Here is an 18,388-nt window from a genome sequence, read left to right as displayed (position 1 = left end):
ATTTTCAGTTTTGTCCTTAATTTGGTCATTGTAGCTTAAATACACTCTAGAGAAGAGTAGATTTTCAGCTAAACTGGAGAATTCAGTAGTAGGATCCTTCATAAAGTAATTTGTCTAATTTGCCTGATAGTTTGATTTAAGGGTATATACATATACACTCTAAATTTCTTCTTGTGAGTTGCCTTAATAACTAACCAAAAATGTAATTATAATTACATACATATATACATACATACGTGCGTGTTTAATTACATTTTTGGTTAATTACGTTTTTGGTTAATTATTAAGGGTAACTCGCAAGAAGGAACTTAGAGTGATTTATCCACAACACAGATATGCAGGGACAAGAGTGGGAAATCATTTAGTGAGCAATGTCAGTGAAAGAAATTCTGGAAGTTCAGCCAGCTACTTCTGAGAGTTATGGTACTTATTATTCATTACATTATTGTGCAACTGGGATTTCAGCTCTTTCCTCATCTCCACTCATGGAAAAGCTCCTTGGATTCAGCCTGCTAGATGTTCGTCATATGTGAATAAGAAAGGAGATCCTTTCCACCCAGAAACTCAATTACAGAGAGGGATGAGGATCTTTGTTCTCCACCCTTTGATTGTGCAAGGAGTCCTTAAACTGCACTGCCACAAACATGAAACTGCCTCCTTCACTTCTCAAACATCTGCTCATTAAGTAAATTTCCTTCCCACAAATGTTTGGCATCATTCATTTTCTCCCAGACTCAAGCTGAACAAAAGACTTTGAGGTCACATTCTAATGTATATGGGTGGAACCAACATAATTCTGTAAGAGTAAATTCATTTATGAAACAAAACAGTTTTCATGGACAAGTCAGGTAGAACTGCAAATATGTAGATGCAGCAAAAAAACAAATGCAATTCTGAAATAGTATCTTCATGATGGATGTGGAAACTAGGATTTCAAGTTAACTCAAGCATTATATGCTGTCTATTCATATCATATAGATCATGATTCATATTATATCGATCATCTACTACAGTAAAAATAAACCCACCCAGGTGCCAGAAAATAGTAAGCCAAAAATAAAGTCATATTTCTCATAGGCTGAACAATGATAATTATCCCCTCCTTCAAAATAATGGCATATTCAACAGTCTCACCAGAAATAAGACACTTATTTCATTAGCACATTAAACTAACTCTCCACGCCACTTAATTCACAGGTATATACAATTGATTTTTGTCCTTATTTATAACTATAGAATTGTAGAACTATATTTGCTTTTCTTTCAGAAATTCAAAGTGACATATACTATATTCTTTCCTACAATTACCACAATAAAGGATGTGGGACTGATCTCACATCACCCAGTGAGATCCCATGGCTCAGGGCTGACCAGAATCAGAATCCTTAACCACAATACCCAATTTGCTCTTTTCCTTGAAAAAACAAAGACTTACCTTATAAGCTCAATCACAGGTTCCCACAGTGGACTAAAGTTGATATAAAGCATTCCCAGTAAATACCGAAGAGGCACCTAGAATAACATGCTAAAATGTTTGATTGCCTCTTTCAAAACCGCCACTATTATACCGTTTCTCCAACAATACGGCCTCCCCCAATAGGAAGTCCCAGCATGTTTTATAGGCATGAAATGAAATTAAGCCCCTCCCCCCATATTAAGGCCTATATTAAAACATGCGAAATGGGGGGGAATGGTGGGGGGGCTTGCCGTTAGGAAGTACTTTTGTTGCACACCCAGATATGGTGCTGCCTGCGTTGACCCCGATACACCGAGGTCAACATCCAAGCCGTCCGCCCGCCCAAAGATGCAAGGGGGGGAATTAAGTCATCCCCGAAAAGACGGCCTAGCCATTTTTTCGGGGCTCAAAAAAAAAATAAGACCCGGCCTTATTATATGAGAAACACAGTACATTTAACAAGATCATTCTACAAAGATATTCTTCTTAAATACTATCAGTATATTAGTATTCAATGCTTTAATTTTGTGAATTTTCTTAAATTCTAGTAAAAATAGTGGACTTTTTTCCTGAACTCTTGGGTTACATATATAATATTCTCCTTTATTAGCTACCTATGTAGCCACTCTTGTATCAATAGCTGTTTTCTTAGAAGTCTTAGAAGTTAATTCTTAACCAAATTTTGGATGACATGCCAGCTTATACTAAACCATTTGACCAGTAACATACTGTGGTTATGGACTATGATTAATGGATGTTTTTTTCAATGTTTAACCAGCTAGTACAGTAAATGAAGCCACAATACCACCAGGTGCTCCGTGTAAATGTGATCTATGTTATAAAGGGAAAATGCACTGAATCCCACTTCAGCCTAGTAGTCTATGCAATACTGAGTGCCCTCCTGCAAACATCTGACCAATTTGACAGACATTTGGTGAAGAAAATGAAAATAGTATTTCAGACTTACCAGAGATAAGCTACTGTAATCAAATAAAGATAAATGTATTTGCCTTAAAAAGAACAGAATAATTGCCCTTGATTTGAAACCTAATTGCTAACATAAATTAATCATTACCTGATACCTCCACATGCCCACAAATTTATCTGATCAGAAAATAAAAATAGAGATGGCTATAATCTCTATATTCCATGGAAATCCTGGATCTTCATCATATTATTAAAGCCATTATGATAATATACAAAAACTGCATGATCTGCTAGTAGGAAAATGCAATTATGCTAATACTTTTCACAAAGGACATTTTTACCTCCTGCAAAGCTCCCTCGGGGATCCTGGAGCACACCAAATCATGTCTCAGCTTACTCAGGTAGAGCAGCTTCTCACGATAATCATTGATATTTGCTGGCACAAGTTCAGCTTGAAGCAACATACCAAATGACCCCACATCCTAAGCAAATAAGGGGAAAAATGCATGAGAAACATCTTTGCCAATTTTGCTGGTGCAAAGTGCCATATAAAACATCTTGTACAAATTTTCTTTATATGCTGTCGATATTGTTAATTTATAATTTATTTCCCATAGTTTCTGCCATTTATCAAACTCAATTTCATTGAAGGCCATATCAGGGTTGTGTTTGACTTTGGGGGCAGGGGATGCGGTCAGGGTGAGCTTGATGTCATTCGTGTTGGTGGTGCCTGTGGTGGCCCAAGTGCTCTGCCAGTGAAAATGGGTTCCCAAGCTCCATTTTCGGCTGCCACGGCTTCCTGCAGCCCTCTGCCAGTGAAAATGGAGCTTGGGAGGGTCGTATGTGGCAGAGGCACCACGGGCTGGTCCTTTGCTGTTTCCAGGGTGGTCCCAGGGGCCAGATCTAAGCATCCCGTGGGCCAGATCTGGTCCCAGGGCCCTGAGTTTAACATCCCTGCACTATGTTAAAAAACATTCAGTGAAAAGAAACTCAATGCATGGATATGAATCACATCAAATACTTTTTTCAACCAGGGGAAAAAAAAAACACACACCACCCTAAATTTAAATCAGAGCTCTTCCTAGCAATTCATTATTGAAAAAAGAAAATCTACTAATGTATAAAGTATTTACAGAAATCAAACCTTCACCAAGTGCAAGCTCTAAATTCACCAAAAATAATGGCATACCAACATTCAGAAATATAAGTTAACACTACTAGACCTATTACTATGTTTTATCTATCACTGAAATTTTAGCAGTTTTGGGAACACTGGAGAAGCCTCTTTCTGCATGAATGCTGTACCATTTGTTGCACTAAATTACAATTTGAAACATTACCTTAGTTCCTGTTGAAAGCAGGTCATCAAAATGACTTAAAATCCTTATGGTTAGCAGTCGCACCTGTTCCAAAGATACACTTCATTAATTCATTTAATAATATATAAGTCAACAATAGATAACCTGTGTCTCCAAATATTTTGGCTTTATCTTCTATGAGCTTTAGGCAATATCCCTAAAGTTAGGAATTATGAAAACTTCAAATTACTTGGATAGAAATAATATATTCCCAATACAACATATGTATTTCTTTCTTGTTACCTTCCATACTTAAATAGGGTGGTTTTTTTTGCGAACAAGTGATGAACAAGATCTTTCAGACTAATAATTTAATTTATATCAAAATCTGTTACATCAGATGTAGACAAAAGGAAAGAAAGTAGAAGTCAGTATAAGGAAGTAAAAAAATTAATATCCATTTCTACATTTTAAAGAAATTGCAATATATTAGTATCATGGGGAAAAAGTAGTACAATTACAAATTCCGGATGGAATCATATTTTAATAGGAATTCATGTTTTACAATTTCATCTTTTATTCACCCCCTCAAACTGATTTTCTTGCAAATAGCTATCCTTAAAATCCGTGAATGGATCAGAGAGATTTAAATATCCTCCAATATTTGTTCTGTGTCCTGATTTTTTGAGTCTTTGCCAAAGACCATTCTTGTTCATCTGAGTAGTGCCAGAGGGCATTTAACAAGTATTATGTGTGCGACACTAAATTGACAAGAGGGTGAGAACACATTAGATACCACAGACTGCTGGTTGCATTGCTGCAGTTTTACTGCATATTCTGCAGTAGTGACTCTTTGTGAAGCAGGAAAGAAGAGTGGAAAAGCAAAAAAAATAAATCAGTTGGAGATCAGCTTACTTTAGGTACACTGGAAGAAATATTGAATTGCAATTTAGAAAATAATTCCATCAGAGTCTCTTTAGATAAGTGTTCATGATAATCACACAATGCTAATCTTGTAAAATAGAGATCAGCCAATAGTAAGGCAGACAGTTCTGAAGGAAATGTCCTAAGGAAAAAGAAAACAGTAATCAAGATATATTTCAAAAATATGAGTTTACATTATTTTACTTTATTATTGTCTTAACTCAACCCCAGGCTTTCTATAAAAATCATCTTACATTCTTAGTGATGTGGTACCAAAAAAAGGATGGCTAGACAGTGGCATTCATGCAATGAACATGAATTTAGGCAAACTCTAGGAGAAAATGGAAGACAGGGTGGCCTGGCATGTTATGGTCCATGAGACTGTGAAGAATTGGTCATGACTTAGCAACTAACTACAACAAAGTTGGGGATAGGAGAAAAAAGGAAAACAAGTATAAGTAAAGATACATGGACATTAACTGGCCAGTTTTAATGGAAGGGACCAAACAAGATGTCAAGTTGGCTCTAGCATCCTCTAAGCACGGAATCTTATATGATAGCCTCCAAGAAAATGGAGGATAAATTCAATATAGTAGCAGTAAGCAAATACAGCAATTCTGCTGTCTACTTTCAAATATTTAAGATCTTATCCTGCATTACTAAATCTTAATCCTTACAATATCGCTATACAATTATGTTTTATCCCTCATATTGAAAATTTAAATGACAGCACAACATGCTTGCTTTAATGCCATCTATTAAGTTTATGCCAGGGTAAAACTGCACTTTATTATTTGCATCTTAGTCTTATATTATTTTACCACACTGGTTCTCAGGTTATCAGTAACCTGTAGAGAACCCATATCTTACAGAACAAATGTTTTATCTGTTGCTAATGATGCTGATATCACTAATATGCACATCAGTGACAGGCAAGATGGCAATGACAATGAAACCTAAGCACAATTGATGACAAAATTAAAATAAAGCTCATGAAGCAGCAAGTTGATATGCCCCATTACAGGATTCAGTATAAGCCTCTTGAATTTTGCTCCATATCATTTTTACCTAAAACTTCAAGCCTATGGGAACTGAACCCTTTAAATACAGAGATGCAATTTTCTACTTTTCCCAGCACAGCTAGATTTCCAAGGACTTTTTACAATAGTTGGAATTTCTACCATAAAGTCTTTTCTTTTTTTCAGTAGTCTGATTATTAACCTTGGGGAATGCATTTCTTCTGGGAAAGAAAAGTCCCGTCTCTGCTGTATAACATAAATACCAATTGTGTCTTTTACATGTTCCATGTAAAAAAGGAGTTTCAACAGATGTTAGGTCTAGCAATAAACATGTAAATATTAAACACAGTAAAAGTAGTCCTTGACTTACGCCCATTTTTTCAGCAACCATTACAGGAGTGCTGGAAAAAAAATCTGGCCAATGCAGCATCCCCGTAACCATAGTTGCAATTATGATTGCAATGGCAGCTGCAGGGAGCCATGGTCACATGATTGCTATTTGTGACCTTCCCAATTTCCCACAAGAAATAGGAAAACCAGCAGGAAAGGCCACGAGTCACTCTGCTAATTCCCTTCCGCTTTTTTTTCTTGGTTGCACCATCTCCTGGCTCATGCAAGTCCCCCAGCTTCTTATGACTCACAAGCAGTCTGCACTGGCCCTCCCATGCTCTTCCCATGTCTCTTCAACCCCCATGTAGCATTCCCGTGCCCACTACCTTGGAATTCCACCTCTTCCCACTTAACAACTCACACATCTTGGGGTTTTCACAGCAACTAGGACTGTCCGGGATTGTGATCATAAAGTGATGCAGCCACACGACATAGTGCTTTATGACTTCATCACATAACAGCAAAAATCCCAGCCCACCTGTTGCCATATCCCGAGGATTACCTTTCATTTCTAATCAATATATATTTTCCTGTCACAGAAACTTCAACCTAGTTTTGGGTAACAATATAGAATAAAATAAGCTCACTTCAGCTAGAGTTGCTATTTCACAGGGAAATATTTTCCTATTATACATACATCAATAAAGTCTTTATGCGTTCCACTGGTAACATTTCTAAAATTTCCAAAGATTCCACTAAACTAAGAAGCGTACTCACAGCTTGACAAGCCACAAACAAGTTTCCTGAGAAAATGAAAAACAAATTTGTGTCTTAGTCCATATGCCTATTTCAGAAATACTTTAAAAGTTATAAAAATAAAATATATTTCAATTTCTTACAAAACACACCACCTAAATATAAATATGAAAAAATATTAACAAAATTTCATAAGGTAAATTAAATGCACAGCAAAAGTCTAACATATTGCTTAGACATGAACCAAGTAAGTATGATTATCAAAGATCTGGACATTGATTTGAGTAAGAAAAGCTGAAGCCAATCCTATACAGAGAATAAAAATAAGTAGCTGTAAGAACAAAGCTTTTCCCATATAAACTTGTCCAGTACTGTTATTTATTTATCTCAACTAATTAATACTGTATTAAAAGCAAACCAAAGCATTGAAACAGCAGATTTGGCCAATCAAACAAATAAAAACTTTTTCTGGCCAACAGGCACATTTGGAATTTTGAGAGCATTTTATGAGTACTTCAGAAATGACTGTCATTATAGTGAGGCTGATTGCAAATTATGTTTCTATTAGAAGGCAAATAAAGCATTGGGCTGCAACCCCCAAATGTTTTTCTAAGAACGATTCTGGGATTCATGCAGGACCAAAATGCACAGTTGGAAATGCAGGCTACACTTGAGATTAGTGATTACTGGAGCAAGCTGACTACCCATAAATTTTTTTAAATTAAAAAACAGAAAAATTGAATTCAAAAAGGGAGGGAACTGGACGGTGCCAAGAAACATATTGGCAACCGCAGTTACCTCCAGGGATCACGTTGGAAAGGCAAAGTTTTTTTAAAAATCTGGACAAATAAGGGAGTATCAATCCAACAGCAGTCAAAATTAACCACATTTCTACAAAGTGGGGGAGGGGGAAGAATCAGGGAAGAATACAGATCACATTTATTTTACTTGACGCTCACAAAGAAAGAACAGGTTAATCTAAAGAGCTAACCTTTGCAGAACTGTCCTTTATCAAGGGCAGCAAAGAGACTCTCAAAGAACCTTGTAAACATTGGTGTGATTTTTTCTTTCACAAGTGGCCTGTCAAACATGTAAATGCAAACATAAGTTATAATTTTACTGAAGGCTAAGAATTCATTTCTGAATTTCACCCTTGAACTGTGATTTTATTTTACCCTCCAATGTACCCCAAATCATCAAAAAAGAAATAGAAGTAGTGAATTCTAATAAAGGAGAAAGAAAATTAGAGAGCATTAGAAGAGAGAAAATTTGTAATTTGCCCTGGACAATTTGGATTGAGAATTATAACATTATGTTTAGCTATCCATTCAAAGCTGTATGGAAAACTAAGAGTACCAGATTAAAGATAACATTGTCAGATGTGTCTAGTTCTCTTTACATGCAACTCCAAATTAAGATGTCTATTTTGCAAAATTAGTGGGTCTTTGAAAATAACTTATTTGAAAAATAAGAAAGAGCAGGACTGCAAACAGCTTCTGAGTAATAATAGAGGCAACAAGGGATCAGTAATAAATCCAGGAAATGTGCTCAGGCACAGTATCATTAGCAATACTGCAAATGATCTTGACTTTCAACTGTTGGATTTCTAAATAGTCGTTTAGCCAGCAAAGTATTTGGGGTTATTTTACTATTTCTAACTTCCTGTTTCTAGTTGATGATGTTCTAGAAAGCAGAAGAGTAAGTCCCAAGATCTACACATCAGTTATAATACATGTACTCCAGTATGTGGAAAGAAGTCAAAAATAAGCCAAGGTGATTTATAGTTGCCTTATATGCGGAAGAACTACAAGGGCTGCCCAGGATTGTGAAATATCAGCTGTGTTTCTACTTGTGGGGAATCTGATGCAAGACAGAATATGATCAAGCACAGTCTTCTCTTCTTTTTCTCCCATCTTCTTACTTCTCAAATATCTTCTACTCATCCTAAAATAAAATTGAATGGATGCTATAACAGTTACATGAAATTGTTTGCACTATGTTATTTCAAAGTTATCAGATTTTAGAGATTATGCTTTCCACTATAATTTGCAACCTAGCCACGAGCCCAACGAAGATCTCTCCAATACATACATACATACATACATTATCTAGCACAAAAGAACAGATTAGGGACCTACACTTTTGGAACTTTAATTCTTGTTTTCTTTATTATAAAAATTTTGATCTGCTTCATGGATCACTGTTTGTTTTTTTATTTAGTGTGATATACAAACTCATGCTAATAGTTAAAAATGAGCCAAGCCAATATGCTTATTAAGTATGAACAGACCAGTTTAGTCTAGTGGTTAAAGCAGCAGGCTAGAAACCAGTAAACAGAGTTTTAGTTTCGCAACTGGGATGAAAGCTAGCTAGGTGACTTTGGGTCAATCACTGTTTCAACTCACCTCACCTCAAGATTTTTTGTTGTGGGAAAAATGGAAGGAGGAAGGAGTATTAGATATGTTTGCTGCCTTGAGTTATTTGTACAAAATAATAAAGGCAGGATTTTAAAAAAATCTAAAAACCAACAACTGCTTTGGGTTTCAGTAGAAAGCTAATTTGCATAGTTTGCCTTTCATTATGGAGTTGAATGATACATGAACTTGCATTCTGATTCATAAAGGGTGATATTTGAACTAGAAAGTAGCAACACAACCTGAGAAATATTCAAAATGAATTAATTACCCATACAGTTCATCCTAGATAACAACTGCTTTGTTTAACAACCATTCAGTTACAATAGTGACTTTAAAAAGCAACTTTATGACTACTCCTTGCATTTACAACCTTTGCAAATCTGTAAAGCAAAGGAAAGCTGAAGTAAGACTTATTGTCTTGCAATCACTTTACTTAACAATTGATCCCAATTGGTGCCCACTGCAAATGTGGTTGCGAAATAAGGCATTTTAAAATATGAAATTATGACATTGACCCAACACTGAAGATTAATGCATCAACACAATCAATAGTGCTAAGGGCCAGATTATCACTGGCTTATCACTGGCTTAGAACAGCCTTGTCAACAGGTATCTTCCACTTCAAATTGGGTTAATAGAAATGCATGATTTTTAGTACTGATAGAACTGCAGCAAGATGATGATCCAATTAATGCCACTCCTGTTTTAATGTAGCAATTGCAAAACAACTAAACCAAAATGGGAGTTAAAGAATCTTTATCAGGTGTTAAAACAAATCATTTGCTGGACTAGCTAACCTTAGTTAACAAGTTCTGAGGAACATCATTTGTGTAATTCCAGATAAGGTTAAGACATACATACCCTTTAGCTGATTCTGCAAAAACAAGAGGATACTTCTCATATGCCATTGATCCAACAGAGGGAGGTTCTGCTTTCTTTAGGATAAGTCTAGAGAGAACTGCTAAGGCCACTTGCTGCTTCATAGCATCATCGCTATAGATACAGTGCTCAATATATTCAAGGAGGCTGGGAAGGAATTGCTAAAAAGAACAAGACAGTACAGGTAGTCCGTGACTTACAACAGTTCATTTAATGACTGTTCGAAGTTGCAACGACACGAAAAAAAAGTGATTTATGACCACTGCAGCATCCCTATTGTCATATCATAAAAATTCAGGCACTTGGCAACTGACTCATATTTATGATAGTTGCAATGTCCCGGGGTCATGTAATCACCTTTTGCGACCTTCAGAGGAGCAGAGTCAATGGGGAAGCCAGATTCTTTTAATAACTGTGTTACTAAGTTAACAATTGCAGTGATTTGCTTAACAACTGTGCCAAGAAATGCCATAAAATGGGGCAAAAGTCACTTAACAATGTCTCGCTTAGCAACATAAATTTTGAGCTCAACTATAGTCCAAAGTCAAGCCAAGGACTTCCTATACAAGACTTTTCAAGCTAGGACATAAATACATCAGAATCAGGAAGCCAGTTTTCCACATAAACATAGAAGTTAGTCTTATTTAATTCTATCAGCTTACCAAGAGTATTCTATAATCTTCCAAACCAGGTGCAGCATTTTTTTTAAATCTGGGGCTCACAATATCTATGGAAATGCCTATGTATGTGTGCCATTATTTTTAATCTTCAAGAATCCTTAGGGGTGGATTTGGGGAGATGTATAGAAAACAGATATGCTATATGTTCCAAAGGCTTCAAAATGATTTTTTTTCACCATTTTGGCTGTCAGAGAGCAAAGGGGGGGAAATCACAATAATAAATGACTGTTGTGCTGCTATATTAGAGATGCATTTTAGAGGGAACTTGGGAGTGGCAAAAACATAGCTGGAAGGCTACACGTTGTCCATTATGCCTTAGGTGAAGGATTTAATACGTGGGCATTAATGTGTGCTTTCCTTCCTATTTTATATCATTTATTTATATACATCAAAAGTTTACACTGCTTAATTCTTAGCAATTCTAATCAGGCAGCTACACTGCTCATCTTCTTTAGTCAAATCTTTCAAGGTCTAAAAGCAACTTCGGGGAAGTGCAATTACTTAGCCACACCCTACTGGTTTCTAAATGAAAATGTAGAGAGAAGCTAATAAGAAATTCAAGGGCTATAGAATAGACTGAACAATTTAAATAAAAAACCAGGAAAGCTCTGATGATAAAGAAACATATCAGCGGGGAAGAAGGCAGAGCCTCCTCGCTGACGGACCGTAGATCGTGACTCTCTGCGGCTATGGTCTGTGCTCTTTTGTTGGAGAGCCCCGATCATCATGATAAGGGGCTGAAGCTGCCTTGGAGGGGCGGTGGAGAAAGGGGAAGCCGCAAGCCAGGTTGAGGGAAGCCGCATCTCCCCTCCTGGGCTTCGTCTTTTTCCCCCGAAGACGACTGCAGCGGTGGTTTAAAATGGCCACCCCGAAGAGGAGGATTCAGCTGGATTAAGATTTGTGCAGGAGAGAAGAAAGAGGTGGATAACATCTGAACCAGGACAACTGGGCAATACAACTAAACAAAAGTACCCTGGGATTAAGGTAACCTGGAATTTTTAAGAAAAGAAAAGTGAGCGGTGAAATTACAAAGGGACAGGAAAAAAAATAAGAAAATATTTTTGACAGCTAAGCAGGGCTTCGAACCGGGAAAGGAAGAAGCTGGAACTAAAGATTTAACTAAATTGGACTAAAATATTTTGGCAATAAACAGGCATAAAATAAAGCTGGACTTAAGATTGTCAAAAAATAATAATAATAAAGTTTACAAATTGGAGACTGGACTGTGCTGGAATACCGTATTTGCCGGCGTATAAGATGACTTTTTTGCCCTGAAAAACATGCCTCCAATTGGGGGTCGTCTTATATGCCGGGTCGTCTTATACGCCGGCAAATAGTAATTGGGAAACACTGCGGCTGCCAGCGGCTGAGGCACTTTTTAGCACCGTGGAAACAAATCCCGTGAAGCCGAAAGGAGCAGCCAGCCTTCTCCCAGCTCCCAAGGAAATGAGGCTCGCACCGCCCGGGCTCCGCTGAGGTATCCGGCTGGGGCTGTCAGGAGTTGTTACCGCTGGCGCGACTCCGCGCGGCTCCAGTCCTGCGTTGCCTCGGGAAGGAAAGAGAAAAAAGGAGGCTGCTGCCATTGAAAGTGCCGCCGCGGCATCTTCCTTTTGCTGAACCAGGACAACTGGGCAATACAACTAAACAAAAGTACCCTGGGATTAAGGTAACCTGGAATTTTTAAGAAAAGAAAAGTGAGAGGCTAAATTACAAAGGGACAGGAAAAAAATAAGAAAATATTTTTGCAAAAGCTGGAAGGGGCGTGCGGGAAAGGAAGAAGCGGAACTAAAGATATAACAAATTGGATTATATTTTGGCAATAAACAGGCAAAAATGTTGGGGGATTGTCAAATAATAATAATAATAAAGTTTACAAACTGGAGACTGGACTGTGCTGGAATATTGAGGTTCGAAAAACCTAAACAAAAAAATAGGGAAAAAGATGAAGACTTTGTATAATGGAGAGTGCCACCTTTTGACAAAAACTTGAGCTCAAACAAAAGGGAAAGCATCCTGTTTCTGAATGAACTTGTGTGGCTATAACATTAAAGAAATATTGAAACAAAGTAAGAATCTTAGAAAGTGAAAGCAGAACCAGAATAAAGAAAAAAGCAAGGAAAAACTGACTGTGGGATTGATTGATTGATGTTTTTGGTATAGACCCTGGGCTGGAATAATTGAGAACTTTAGAAAATTGAAAGAAGAAAGAAGAAAAGTAAAAGTGGTTGGTTTTTTTTTTGGTTTTTTTTTGGACTTTAACGATCATATAATACAAGAGTGTGTAATGATGATATCTCTTCAGGAATTAAAAATGGAACTTAAAAGTATGAGAGAATTACTACAGGAAAGAGGCGAATCAACTTTGCTCTGTGTTAGAAAAAATGGAAATGGCGATTGAAGAACAAGAAGAAAGAGCTTCAGAGGAGGAGGAGTCGACTCAAGAAGAAGACATTTTAAATAGACAAATAACACAAAGAACACTACAAAGAAGTGGGGAAAGAAAGAAGGTTAAAAAGTTGAGATTTAAGAAGGCAATCAAAAGGGGGAATACCTGTGAAGTTGGGAAAGGCAGATAGATCCAGCAGAAAAGGGGAAAGGAAGATATTAAGAAAGAGAGGGATATAAACTGGAATGAGAAAAGATATGGGGAAAAGAGGGGGGGGGAAGCAGTAAGAAACAGGTGCATGAAATAAAGAAATATGAAAATAGTAAAATGTGGAAAAGAAATTGTTTTTTTTAGAGATAATGGTTGATGAATTAAAAAGGGGATTCTGCAGGGTGACAAGGGGTAATAAGAATATTTCTGCAATTAAAAATATTTAGAAAATAGGGTAATATAGATACTGATAACTCTTATTAAAAATTATGGAGGGAAAATATGCTGCGGAATCCAAATGAAAAGATGTAATGATTATTATTATAACTTCTTAAAAATGGTTTTCATTGAGGTGTCACACTCAAAGTAGTAAAAGGGGGAAAACCTATACTAGTTTTTTTTTCTTTAGTATTAAAATTTGTATTAATCTAGAATTTATAAAAAGAATGGGTAATAGAAAGGGAATATGACAGACTAAAGAACCAACTAAATTAATAAGTTAATATAGACTATTAAAAGCAAGGAGAGACATTGGTAACCTTTATTATTATTATTATTGTTGTTATTATTATTATTATTATTAGGCAAACACATATTGTTTATCTTTATTTTTAAAATAAATATTAAAGGATTATATTTGAAATAATTGAAATGAAACAAAAATATGTTTCGATTGAGATTAATGAAAGAGGCTAGAATTAATGTGTGTTTCTCTCCTTACTGAAAATTTGGAATGGAAAAGGTAATAATAGAATTAAGTATGCATATATGAATGTATAATTGCTGTCATATTTGTATGTAAAGGTGATGACCCGGAAACATGTTGTCCACTAAAAAGAGATTTTTGTTTTTAATGTGAAAAACTGAATAAAATTTGTTAAAAAGAAAAAAGAAACATATCAGCAAAGTTTCCAGGAATCAAACATGACTCAGAGGAAACTATTTGATAAAAAATAGTTAAATGAACTACCTTATCTATTAAAAGCAACCTCTACATTTCAATGTAAAAACAAAATTAAATGAGTTGCTCTCTAAGGGATACATTTAGAATTTCTGTATTTCTGTGTCAGCCTCTAACATTCTTAACCTAACTGCAAATCTCCACGGGTTGCATATTTCATATTCCTCCCACTCTCCCCCTTCATAATACTGCTGTTTCCGTGTTGTACTGCTTCATGATAAATGTTCATCTAAACTTTTCTACCCCATGAAATGATGTTCTCTCCCCTAAAGAGACAGAGGCAAGGCTTAAATTGTAGACCTGAGAAAATTTACTAAACTTCCTAAGATGTACAGGGCAGGGCCCTTATTATTCAGGCTATTGAATGTTTAAAAAATTCGGTTCACTCTAAAAGCAACTGCATGTATAAATTGGGCAAGGGAATTCTGCAATTCATCTCCCACTAAGCTACATCCTCCACAAGCTGTCATGGTAAGCACTACAGGTAGTCCTCGACTTACAGCCATTTGCTCAGTGACTGTTCGAAGTTACGACGGCATTGATAAAAGCAACTTACAACCAGTTTTCACACTTACAACCGTCGCAGCATCCCCAGGGCCACCTGATTAAAATTTGGGCACTTGCCAACTGGCATGTATTTATGTGATTACCATTTGTAATTTTCCCAGCTGGCTTCCAATAAGCAAAGGCAATGGAGGAAGTCAGTTTCATTTAACAATCTCATGATTCACTTAACATCTGCAAGGATTCAACTAGGAAAAAGAGATTGTAAAATGGGGCACCACTCCTTTAACTGTCTTGCTTAGCAATTGAAATTTTTGGCTCTACTGTGGTTGTAAGACAAGAACTACTTGCGTTCCCCAGCCTCAGCCCTTCCTGCACTGTGAAATAATAGTGGCATTCTTTATGAAATAGCCCAGGGCTTACTGGGATAATGAAGTGCATAAACCTGAAGTGCTCTTACTACTCACTTCTGTGAATGTTTACATACGCTGCATAAAACGTTGCTAATGTTAAGTAAATTCATGCATTATCTCTAAACAAGATTTTCAAGAATCTAGCAGCTATTAATTTGATAGTTGTGAGCTGTGCAAATTTCATACCCAGGATATTCTTTTGAGATTTTGGATCTGGCATAAATCAATTATTTTATTTTTATTATTAACTGAAACATGAAGAATAGAATAAATACAAAGCTATCTCAGAACAAATAAATGCAGCCTTAGGCACTGGATCCCCTTAACCAATGGCTGTTGGATTTTGCAGACTATAGGCATTTCTTGAGCTTCCTTCCACATAATCCTCACGTTAATTAAAACATGGGTGGGCAACCTGTGGCTGAATTAGAACTCTCTGCATTTGACATTGTTGGAGAGGGCTGCTTGGACTGAAACTCAACAATATACTGAGATGCTTGTATTGTTTCCTCACAGGTGAAAATATGCTGAAACAGTTGCCTACCTTTTCAAATTGTTTCATCAGAAACATCGCTTTAGAAAAATTCAAAACAGAATACCATTCAAATCCACTTCTGAAGACCTATTAAAAAGAAAAACAAAGGACCGGTCCAGATTCAATATGATTTTTCCAAAGAACTCTCAAACTGATTCTGCACAGTTTGCCCAAAGGTAATCACTGAAGTTAACACTGATTTATGAGGGGCATCTTTCCAGAATTAACTGCATTCATATACAAAAGCATCATTGCAGATCACACTAAGAAATGGCTGAAAAAAATCTGACATGTCAATATGCAAAACTATGTCTTCAGCTCTTTACATATTCAGGCACTGTTGATCGAGAACCCCAACTCAAGGGAGAAAACTAAAACATTTAGCTAAGTAAATTTAAAACATTAAAAATTAAAAATTAAAATTAAAAAATAAAAACATTTAGAGGAATAATTCTCATAAGCCATGAACTGCAGATTTAATATTCGGCCAGACAAATATGAGCAAAAATCTTCCTACTGCTTTAAAACCTAATATTTTATTTATCCTGATATTTCACTGTACCTTGAAATGACACAATCTTTTGCTGCTGTTGAAATGCTTTTATGCATTTCATTTCTGCTATATTGACTGTGGTCTTTTATTTAAAATGCAACCACCCACAAATATGCAGAACTACAAAAAATGTTTTGCAGGAAAAAATTGTGGCCCAAAAAGTAGCATGGTTACTGTCCCCTTGTTCCATTTTCCAATGATTTTTTTTTATCGTTGACATTTCAGTTTTGTACCCATTTATTCTTTTCCATATATATTTAGGCAGTTTTTTCAGTGAAAGTAAGTTGGTAAGTTAACAAATGGTTGGTATATACAGAAACATTCCTTTTCTGGATGATGCACTTTCCGTTTGATAAAGTAGACCATGATCCATGAACAATTATAATAAATGTCTTAATCCTTAAGGTGCCATAAAACTCAAATTCCTTAAATAGCACATATCATGCATTTTCCCTCAGTCAATACACATATAGTTCATTTCCATTACTGAGGATACATGAGACTTGTCACTTATGCCCATCTACTTGCATTTATTATCAGAAATATTTAGATCTATTCCAGAAAAATACAAAACAAACATTACAGTACAACAGGCATACGTTCATTAGATCTTTTACCAAAGTTTACATATTAATTTAACTTGGTACCTTATTACCTTTTCAACAGTTTCTTTCACCAAAGAATCAGACAATAAGACATTCTCATGAAGAAGCAAAACAGAAATAACTTTAAGCAGGGAATCACAACAAGGCACTGTGAGTTCAGATGTATCTATTATTTTTGTTAATGTCTGGAATAGAAGAACAAATAATGATTTTCAAAATTCTAAGACATTCAGGCAAAATAAAAATATATAAAAATATGCTTCAATAGTGTTGTTTCCCTCATTATTTCATATATATAACAGTACAGAGAAAGAATCTCACAATGTGAAAATTTAAAAAAATACTGTAATATTCCTTTATATGAAAACACTTTTTCTCAGAAAATTTACAGCAGATGGGCTCAAAATGGAGACTAAAAAAGAATGACAAATTTAAAAAGATAATCCAATTGCATTAGGACTTAGAAACACATTATGCAAGTTTGCCTACATTTCTTTCAATGAAACCTTTTGTTCTAATGGCAATTCTAGCATTATATGTGACTAATTTTAGTGACAATTAAAATGTTTCTTTGCTTTCTTTCCAAAATGTGGGTCTTTTAACATTTCTTTCCAAAGCCATGAAGTCTAAAACCTTTTTGTTATTTGTTCACCTGAAAATGTTGTCTTATCTGACAACCTTATTCAGTGTTCTATTCTATCACACTGTGAGCTGTGGCTATCTCTCAATCTTTCAATTGTCATGTTCCTCTCAGCTGCTTCTTCCTTCTGGAGCAATACTGCCAATATTTCACAACAATATAATAAGAGAGTCAGTGAGGTGTAAGAAAAGAGGATCACACATTCTGGCAGAGAGAAGTTCCCTGAGGATGGGCCCCAGCACGAGTCTGATAGCTCAGATGACTAAACCTCTAAACCTGGTAGTCGAACCAGACTGGATCCTGCAACATTACATATATTTGCTTTCATTCATAAAAGAGAATCTAGCTAGGGCTACAGAGTTTTTTTTTCAGATTGTATAAAATAATTAGTAAGATTTATTCTTTTGAAAATTCTCCAGGATAATGTCAAGTATCATTGGATATAACACAACCTATACAACAACACAACACAACCTATACAACAGTTAAGTCATGCTGCTTGCCTGCCTTTCCCAACCTGGTGCTGGTCAAATATATTCAGACTACAATAATTAATATTCCCAGAATTGTCATTTCACTTTAGAAATACCCCCCAAGAGCATCAGATTAAAAAAGTGTTCTTGATAGCAAACCCACATGACCTGCCCCAATTTAAAAAAAATAGGTTGACATTACCTTACAAACTTCTTCAGGTTGTGAAATTTTTGAGCCATGTGCATACTCTCCTATGATTAAGTAGACCTGCAATAATCTTTCCATTTGTTCAGAAGCTTCACAACAGTTCTCCTTGGTTACCTTTTCTTGCAACGTAAACACTGATTCCTGATTTTTTTTTAACAAAAATGTATTCAAAGTTTAGATTAATAAAAATAAGATAGAAGATTCATTAAGATTA

The 18,388-nt window shown here is 35.8% G+C and overlaps 1 protein-coding gene across 1 annotated transcript in view; it reads right to left on the bottom strand.

Moving 5' to 3' along the window:
- The window catches only part of UTP20 (UTP20 small subunit processome component), a 75,284-nt gene that overhangs the window by 44,307 nt on the left and 12,589 nt on the right, over nt 1-18,388 (bottom strand). The window contains exons 9-19 of the mRNA XM_087968186.1: nt 18,169-18,315; nt 16,904-17,038; nt 15,705-15,782; nt 9,989-10,167; nt 8,499-8,654; nt 7,702-7,790; nt 6,652-6,757; nt 4,597-4,747; nt 3,724-3,786; nt 2,725-2,865; nt 1,436-1,512 (exon numbers count right to left, since the gene is read on the bottom strand). Of these exons, the coding sequence (XP_087824312.1) occupies nt 1,436-1,512; nt 2,725-2,865; nt 3,724-3,786; nt 4,597-4,747; nt 6,652-6,757; nt 7,702-7,790; nt 8,499-8,654; nt 9,989-10,167; nt 15,705-15,782; nt 16,904-17,038; nt 18,169-18,315 (1,322 nt within the window). The remainder of the gene's footprint in view (nt 1-1,435; nt 1,513-2,724; nt 2,866-3,723; nt 3,787-4,596; nt 4,748-6,651; nt 6,758-7,701; nt 7,791-8,498; nt 8,655-9,988; nt 10,168-15,704; nt 15,783-16,903; nt 17,039-18,168; nt 18,316-18,388) is intronic.

This window comes from Notechis scutatus, chromosome 6, assembly GCF_049901735.1.
Source record: "Notechis scutatus isolate UNSWTSFEM ecotype Mainland chromosome 6, rNotScu1.2, whole genome shotgun sequence".
NCBI classification, from domain to species: Eukaryota; Metazoa; Chordata; class Lepidosauria; order Squamata; family Elapidae; genus Notechis; species Notechis scutatus.
Note: the sequence above shows the minus strand (reverse complement) of the source record. Positions and strands in the feature narration are given on the sequence as shown.